The sequence below is a fragment of the Pollicipes pollicipes genome, unplaced genomic scaffold, assembly GCF_011947565.3.
Source record: "Pollicipes pollicipes isolate AB1234 unplaced genomic scaffold, Ppol_2.1 Scaffold_3087;HRSCAF=3621_pilon_pilon_pilon, whole genome shotgun sequence".
Lineage (NCBI taxonomy): Eukaryota > Metazoa > Arthropoda > Thecostraca > Pollicipedomorpha > Pollicipedidae > Pollicipes > Pollicipes pollicipes.
In genome coordinates, this window is record NW_023596225.1 from 27580585 (window position 1) to 27589785 (window position 9201).

The following is a 9201-nucleotide window of genomic DNA, read 5'->3' on the forward strand; positions in this document are numbered from 1 at the left end:
TCCGTCAGTCTTCTTGCGGCCGAAAGTGCTTCATTTAGCGACTACAAATTCTAATGACCTTTACATTCCATTTGACGTCGATATACCCCCATTGGGCCACACGCACTGGGCAGTGGGTAGCTATTGACCATATCACATTCAGTTTGCGCGTGGCGCCGCCAGCGGCCGCGTCTCGCGCGGCGGGCGGTGTGAACGACGGGCAGCGCCCGATTAGACGCGTCGGCCACCGGCGGCCTGTGACGCTGTCCAATCGATGCCGCCCGCTGCCCGGTCAGCGGCGCGACGCCGGAGACGAGCCGGGACCTGGCGCGGGCCTCCGGGCCGGCACCGACGACCGACGACCGACGCGACGGCTCAACTGGCGGCCGGCGCTCGCGTCACGACGACGCGAACGCCAATGCTGGGCCGACGATCGCGATGCGTGATGTCACACAGCCGCCAATGCGGGGCCGACGGTCGGTGTGTGACGTCACACGGTCGCCAGTGCTGGGCCGACGGTCGGTGTGTGACGTCACATAGGCGTCGTGCTGGCCGATGATCGGTTAAGTCATCGCCGATTGGCTCTTGGATATAAAAGCGAAAGTTGTTTACTGAACGAACCAGTACCAGGCTGAACAGACCAGCATCAGGCTGTACGAACCCAGCGTCAGGCCGAACGGGCTGACATGGGGCCGACCCGACAACCATTTACGCTACGGCACGGACGGGGATACCAGCTACGCGTAGTGATACTCGAGTTTTACATTCCGTCATCCTGACACGAACGGTGTTTCATGTATTTTATACCTATTTTCGCAGAATGTTCTGGAAATAAAACACCCTTCGTCTCCCAAAGCGTAGTGTTATCGATTTAAATTGCGTATTCCCTTCTCCCGCACCACGTAGTGGTACCGACTCAAATTGTGTTTCCCTCATTCCGTACACGGCTGCTGTTTCATTTATTTCGGACTCATTTTCGCAGTGTTCTCCGAAAATAAATTGTCGACTGATTCATCAGCTTGGCGCAGGGCCGACGGCCCCGTGCTGGCGCCGTGCGAGGGGGGAGTGAGCCCGGCGGTCCTGTGTTGGCGCCGTAGGGGGAGGGGGGGGGGGGGAAGTGAACCCGGCGGTCCTGTGTTGGCGCCGCGCGTGGTGGGGAGTAAGCGGAATCCCGCACTGGGGGGGTCCCCTTTTAGCGCCGTGCGAGGTGGGGCGTAAGCCGGACCCGTGCGGGAAGGCGGAGAGAGCCCAGCGGTCCCCGTGCTGAGGCCGTGCGGGAGGGGGGAGTAAGCCCAGCGGCCCCCGTGCTGACGCCGTGAGGCTGAGCCGTGCAGCAGCGCGTCGCGCGCCGCCGAACCGGTTTTCTCCGGCGCGTCTGACCGCGGCCCAGCTGTCCGCACGTGGCCGGGCGGTGGACGGTGCACCGGTTCGTCCCGGCTCGGGCGATGCGTCACCGGACAGCCGACGGGCATCGACGGGTTGATGTCGTCTCGGTGTTTGCGGATAAATGTCTGAGGGGAGGGACGCACGGTGCTGATATGTTACCTTCTTTTTGCTGAGTACATGGATGTTTTTACTTTATTGAAGAGCATCCCATCCTTCGTATTGTGCGCTAACCAAGTAGGTGGTTGTGTTAGGGCCGTCCATTAATGTGATATGCGTGAAGTGGAAACTTTTTTATGAAAGCTCTTTAAAAAGGAACAAAGTATTTCGGGAGGAGGCGAAGGTTTTGGACGGCGTAGCATCACGGCCAGATGTGTGCAAGTTCTAGAATATGTAAGAACAAATCAAAGCCTCGAACTCGAATGTCGTTGGCTTCCTCTCATGACAAGGAACACGTCTATTATCGGCTTCTCATCTCTAGCTGAATCAGGGGGCCAGGCGGACGTTACATTTTGTGACGTGCGCTTATCGCAAGTTATCAGGGGGCAGGGTTCACCCAGCGTAACTAACATGTAACCAAGCGGAGAGTTAAGATGACCGAAAATGCGTACTTTAATTTACCGGCTTGACTGCCGTCATTTTCAGACAAAAAGTAATACGCCGAAGAGATAACGTTCGTCATGGGTTCATAGCGTCCTTAGCGCGCTTTAAACTGCTCTCAACTCAGCAGCGAACAGCCTGTCCAGTTACTTTAGCGTGTGTATATGGCACACCTCTGTTAGATGGATCAGGACTGAAAGCTCCCAGCCCTACGTTCCTTTGCACTGATATACCTAAGGTCAACAAAGTCAATTATAGGTCAATTAAAGGTCAATTATATTTCCGTCATTCAGACACAAAGCACGTTTCTCCATCTCCAAACCGTCACTCATTCGCCGCAGTAAATGGCGGCTTCTGAGGCCGCCGTGTCGTCTCCGGAGCACGTGCAGTGTGAGTCCTGGGCGGCATGCCAAGGGCGCCAATGCGTGACCTTGCGTATCGCGCGCACCCGGTCTCGGCGAGGGAGCGCTGCTCGCCGTTATGCCCGCCGTCAGGCCCGCCGTCATGGCTGCTGTCATGCCTGCCGTCAGGCCCGCCGGTCTCACCGCCGCTGTAATGCGGCGCGGCCTCATGTATTAATACCCACAGTGTGGTCGGAAAAATCGCGGCCCGGAGCCGGTCCGTCGGTCTGTCGGCGGCGGCCCGCCTGGCCTGCGGTCTGCCGAGCCGCGGGGGGCGAGGGGGCCGGCGGCGGCGGACCGCGGCCGCGTGCCGACCGCCGCCGCCGCCTGACCCGTGTCGTGACCGCTCCTGGCGCGCCGTCTGACCCGTGTCGTGACCGGTCCTGATCCGCCGTCTGACCCGTGTCGTGACCGGCCCCGACCTGCCGCATGACCCGTGTCATGACCGGCCTTGACCTGACCCGCCGCTCTGCCCGCAGGTACGTGGCCTGCGCCGTGACCTCAGCCCGGCCGGCGGCTTCGTGCGGGATCTTGACACCACGTAAGTTGGCGGCGACGGCGGCGGCGGTGATGCCGCTGTTGGCGCCGCTACTGGCATCTGTCGGCAGCCGCGCGAACCCGGTGCTTAACCTCGGGGATGGCTGGCGCTGCGCGGGCTGAACGTGCCGTTCGCAGAACGACACTGGGGCCTGCTGTGGAGTGACCAGGGCCTGCGGCTGTGGCGGTTTTTGGGGACTAAGGCGATAAGCGGTATTGCCGCCAGGCAGTGGGAGGAAGGCTGACTGGCGCGGCGCCAGGTCCGCGACCGGGGGTGAGGCGCTATGCACGCCCCTGCCGCTGATGAATGGAAGGGGCCGGACTGGACGAGTTTGTATCTTCGTCACTGGGTGTCTGATGTCTTGCTGCCACTTAGATTGTGGGTTGTTTGTTTGCGTATTGTCATCGCTGAATTGGGTGCCATCAAACGGTTGCTCACATTGGACTGGGCATTATTTATCAGTTGTGCATGCCCGGTCAAAGATGTGATTTGTAAAGTTAGCAGTTTTAACCTGAACCCTGCATTTGCGACGGACCGCAATATATGTGCAGATTTGTATTCTTGTATTGACGTTCGAGGGTCCCTGGCATTACCGACACTTTGTTTTGTAGAGAATAATCCTCAACACGAACTTGATGATGATGTGAGGCGGATGGTGGAAATGCGTTTTGTTTTGGCTTCTCTCATGCTGTAGAAAACAAGATAATTGGTGTGTGCCGTATCCGGAGGGTATTAATCGTGCACGCAGTAGAATGTCCGCAGCGCGCTGGGGGTGGTCAGCCAGCAGCGTGGCCTGCCTGCAGACGTCTGGCTCGTGCTGCTCGACACCGTGACCTGTGTGTCGTCCCGCCGTTCTGTGGCCGGGGATGTCGTGCCTCCGGCGCTCACGCGCGCCCCCTGCCCCGCAGGACGGAGCCGTACTCGCCGAGGGACTTCCTCAGGGGCGTCAACCCAGTGTCCAAGTGTGGCAAGTAAGTTGGGGTGTCGGCTGCTACCTGATGTTACCGTAACTACAACTGTCACAGATGGCTCTACAACCCGACTCCCGCGAAAGACCAAAAGAGGGGAAAATGGCGGGCACAAGGCGTTGAAATAGCCTGCATCTGTGAACTTCCAGGTTTTCCGACATGCTTTCCTTCCCGTATTTCTGGGTCGTCGAAAATAACATTGGAACTCTGAATTTCCTGATCATATGCTGTCAAAGCCTTAAGATTCCCTCAAAACTTATGGTCAGCGGTGGTTCTAGAGGGACATAGAGAGGCGCTTTGCTGGAGCTCTGTACATTGTCGTGGGCTGAGAGAGTGGAATAGGTGGCATGCTTCCTTGCTCCATGCGTGCTGCAAGGCGAGGCAAGGCACGCTTCAAGGCGAGAAGTGCGGTTTCTTTGAAGTGATCTAAGCAGGTGACGTTCGCGGCCGTGCGTACAAACGGCGTTGCCGTCTGGTCGGACTGGGCTGGAGAGCTAGAGACGACGCCACTCGTAGTTGTCTGGCATGCCACCGATTCAAGATACAAATCACCTGTGAGCGCACTACTTGACGCGGTACTTTGCCTTTTCGAAGGTGACAAGAGGTTCCCAGGTCTGAGCACGGTCCGGTCTTTGGGCAGACTGCGATCTGTATGTGCTCCCGTTCCATGACCTGCACGCCATGATCTTGGTTGAAAATGCATTACCAGATTCATGCGGCTGCATGGGGTCAGCGAAATTGCGGAAGCCCGCACGAGAATTGTCTGCAGGTCAGCATGAATAGCCAGTTGACTGTATGATGTTGCATTGTTACGCAGTTGTGTGGTAAGCTTCAGAATTCAGCGATATTCGTTGCGATTGTGTTGTGATCGTCGTAGTTAAGCGATTGTTGATGTGAGTTTTCTAACTTACCCCCATACGCTTCCAACGCCGTCGTAGAGAGCAGCAAGGAGAGGTTGTTTGCAGAGCAGGCAGTTACATCATGTTTCTGTGACCCAATGCCGCAGAAACACGCGGCATGTTTTCGCGGTAAAGACGTGTTTAATATGAACGAATCTCAAGTTACCTCCAGACGTTGTGTTACGCACAATTTTGTGCGCTGTACAGTAAACGTTACTGAAGAAGACGGCAGGGAGGGAGGGAGGGGAGGAAATGGCTACTCCTGATTATTATTTCAGGGGTATTATTTTTAGGATCAGGGAGCAAGGTGCTGAAATTGGCGGACGATATTAAATTGGTATGGCTGTCGAAAATCACCGATTGGATGAACTAAATTTGGCTTAACCTAGATAAAGTTAAAGTTGGGCGTCTCTGTGGCAGATGTCATTCATTTACAACAGGTACATAATGTGATGTATTTGGATAGTTTTAGCCGTGAGGGCGTTAGCGATAAACTGGGAGGCCGGGAGTTAGGCTAGGTCGAGGGAGAAGAGGACTCAGGGATTATCATTTCTAGGGATTTAGGGTAAAGGGGGGAGGGGGGGGGGGGTGAAAACGATGTGCGGCTGCTAGGAGCAAGGCTCTTCGGATGCTGGGACTTGAACAGGAATGCCCATTGCAAGAGCAGGAATATTGTCAAAAAGTTGCACTTAGCTTATTTCAGACCACATCTAGAGTATGGTGTACATGCTTGGTCCCTATACTTCCAAAAAATATAGATAGACAAGAAAGAGTACAGCGAAAAGCAACCAAGATTATAGATGGATTGGCGACTTGGATTGTAAGGATAGGCTTAGGGCCTTGGATTCGTATTCACTGAAATATCGCAGACTTAGAGGAAGTCTGATAGTGGTATACAAGGCTATGAAAGGAATAGACAAGGCACATCTACGTGGAGCGCTGAAATTGATTCGGAGATATGGAGGGAACCAGTTTCATGTAGAAAAAGGTGGGAATATAACTATAGAGAGGCAGATGTCACTTCGTCAAAGAGTAGTGAACCATCGAAATATGTTGACAAACGAAGTTGTAGGAAGTCCGTCCCTAGCAACATTTAGAAACCGTTCGGATAGGTTCTATCGGTCTTGAAATCTCATTTATAGCCAAATGCATGCAGGTCAGGTGATAGGATTAGCTTTGAGGATGTGTACGGAACCGGAGGTAGGCCGACCTGGATAGGCCCTGGTGGTGCTTGGTTGACCGGATGTCTTTATGTTTGTATGTCTAATACTGCGACAACATGTTCAAATCCCTGCGACAATCCACAGGCATGTATGAGTAAGGCCACCGCTGGCTTCATCGCACCGTGACCGGGGTCTCAGTACTGGTAGCACTATCAAGGCACCTTGCTCGCCATCATGCACCGACTGTGGCCCAGAACACTTTGTTCTCAGCACCCTCCATGGTGTGAGACATGCCTGCGGACGCTGTTGTCCGTCGAGCCGTCGTGACCTGACCTGCTGCCTGGCTCTCAGCGGTCACTGCCGGCGCACAGTCTCCCTCGGCGCGAGTCTCATCAGCCACGTATATTCATCTATAAATTACTCTATGTACACTGGTGTCGTGCCGAGCGGGCGTGCGAGCTGGGTACGGGTAGAATGGGAGCCCGGCGCGGCGCGCGGACGCAACCGCGCCGCCGGGGCCGGCTGTTTGTCTGTCGGGGTCCGCAATCCTAGTACTTGTGTGCGGGCTGGGCGTGCTGGGCGTAGCCGGTGTAGGTGACCTCGGCGTTGTAGCCGCCGTAGCCGGCCTGGTCGGCGTAGTATTTGACGTGCTGGGTGCGGCCGTCGGGCAGCGCCACGCTGTAATAGCCCTGCGCCGTCTTGCCGTCGTTGTGCTCGCTCTGCCGGAACTTGGGTCCGTAGTGCGGGTCCTCCACGGCGTACTCGAAGGCGTAGGCGCGCGGCGCGCTGTAGCCGCCGTGGCCGTAGCCGCCGCCGTGGCCGCCGCCGTAGCCGCCGCCGTAGCCGTATCCGCCGCCATAGCCGCCCGCCGTGGACGCCGCCGCGGCCGCCGCCGTGGCCGGCGCCGTATCCCACGCCGTGGCCGTAGCCCTGCGCGCTGGCCGTGGCGGCGATGGCGGCGAAGAGAGCCAGGAACTGGAACAGCGGCGCGAGCTGAGGCGGGCGGCCGGAGTGGGACGGTCCCGGCGTGGTGGAGCAGGAGGTATAGGCAGCAGTGGCGGAGTGTCCGCTAGGGCGCTGTCAGGAAACGGAGGGCCAGGAACTGGAACAGCGGCGCGAGCTGGGGCGGGCGGCCGGAGTGGGACGGTCCCGGCGTGGAGGGGCAGGAGGTGTGGGCAGCAATGAACGGAGTCCCGCTGGGGCGCTGTCAGGCGCTCGGCTTCCATCGCAGTTGGGAGGCGGTGCACCACGGGTATGCCGTCGAAACGAGCCATGGGAGCAAATCATTCAAACATGCATTAGATGTTGGAGTATCTGTCGTTTTTATGATAATCGTATCTGTACCTGCGTTTCAAAGAACAGTGGCATCGAACGGTTCCAACTAGCCTTCAAGTCGTTTTACTGGGACGGTTTTGTTCTGTATGCTGGTGACCGGACCAACGGACGCCGTGGCAGAAATTAATACTTGGCTGTGCTGTAGGCCCTTTCGGAAGCCTGTGTTATGAAATGGTAAAAATGGGGTTGGGAGAGAAGCTTTGCTGTAAGCCTTCTGCATGCTTGTGTTGTAGAACACCAGGCAGTGGAGCGGGGAGAGAAGAAAGAAGTGACTTGTGCCTAGGGTCAGACTAGCTTCTGTAAGGCATAGGCAGGCGTAGAGGATATATATGATGATGCTTATGCAAGCCGAAAGGGGAGTGCGGGCAGCTCTCTGTATGCCGTGGAACCCAGGTCCCGAGGCAGTTCCTGGGCTCCACGGGGTCTACTCCTGGAGCTCTGAATCTGGTATCTGAATTGGGATCTGAAGCTGATTGGGCCGTTGATCGGGGCCCGCATCGTACCATGATTGTGATTGGGTGCCTCGAGCCGTGTGCTGGCGGCCGGCGTGACCAATGGGCGGACAGCGTGTGGCCACGCCGCCGGTGGCGGGCGTTGTGTCGGCCCGGGCCCTGCCGTTCGGCCCTCTCTCTCTCTCTCTACCTTCATGTTGCCGTGCTGCGGTGGAAGGGCGGTGGCTGCGAGTGCTGACCGGTGGCGGGCCGGCCGTTCTTTATACGGCCGCCGGGGCGCCGCGAAGGTCGCCGGTTACGCACGCGGCGCAATGAGCGTGTCACGCGCGGCCGGCCGCCTGGCACCGGGGTCACACCTGGCGCGCCGCCACCTCGCCCCCCTGAACAGTTAGCCGGGCTGGGGGCGCGCCGGCAGCCTCGGCAGCCCCGGTAGTCCCGCCGGCAGTCCCGGTAGTCCCGCCGGACAGCCCCGCCGGGCAGACCCGGCTGCGGAAGGAGGCCGGTCGCCACCGCTGAATGAGGCGGCGCAGCAGGAAGACGCCGACAGGATATCCGACGTTAAACTTGCTGATACTGGCAGGGGTCAAAAACGGACAGTGGTACTGGCAGAAGTGCGGGTCGAATTCCCAGAGATGTGAGCTGGCTGTCGCGCGCCGGCGTCCGCGCATCTCGGATTCACTCGTGTCGAGTGGTGAAGATGGGTATCAGATGTCAGCGCTGGAGCGGATGGAGACGTGAGACCGGCTGGATGGTGTTGGCGGATGTGCCGCTTCTGCTCGTGACCAGGTCTCAGAGCTGTCAGGCCCATCTGGTCCTCAGCAGGCAACCGGCAAACGGCAAATTGTTACCGTTTTCGAAACTGGCTTCGAATACTGTATCTTGTAGCCTGAAGTTAGAAACTGTAAAAGAGGAGATAGAGTGCAAGTGTTACTGCATGGGAAGATGTATCCATTCAGCAAGTGCAAAACATGGCATGGGGTTAGAGGGAAGGTTGGCGAATTTCGTTTGATGCATGGGGTATGTCTTCGAACTTTCTTCAGTTTTCGTCCGTGGTTTTGGTTAGTTTTCCATTGAGGCACCCATGGCGCTGCCTGACAAGCTTAGAGCCTTGTACATACCCAGCCCAAGCCAACGTTTTGAACTAAAAGCTCTTGCAAGGACCAGTATTCTGTTAAAGTCTTGCCCTGAGATCGTCGTTTTAAGCACGTCTGTACAGCACGCCAGACCAACGCTTATCGATAAGGCAGTACTAAAAGCCTTATTTCTCGTAGAATAACCTTGAGAATTGAGGGGTAGACCTGTCGATATTTCGGCCACATGCCTGTATCGAAGCGAATATCATTATTATGAAATATCTAAACGGTGCTCTAGTATAGAATATCTACCGATATTCGTTTCGGTCCAGGCATGCGGCCCAAAGATCAACACACCTATCTCTCCATTCCCCTGGTTATTCCTCGAGGAATAACGCTTTCAGTACTCT

General features: G+C 56.8%; 1 protein-coding gene across 1 annotated transcript; it reads right to left on the reverse strand.

Annotated features, from left to right (window-relative positions):
* Positions 1-6479: 6479 nt before the first annotated feature.
* Positions 6480-7914, reverse strand: LOC119089985 (adult-specific cuticular protein ACP-20-like). Its single transcript, XM_037212784.1, has 3 exons — positions 7909-7914; positions 6776-6906; positions 6480-6717 (listed from the first exon to the last, which is right to left on the reverse strand). Exons 1-3 carry the CDS (start codon positions 7912-7914, stop codon positions 6480-6482), a joined length of 375 nt encoding a protein of 124 aa, XP_037068679.1.
* Positions 7915-9201: the final 1287 nt, after the last annotated feature.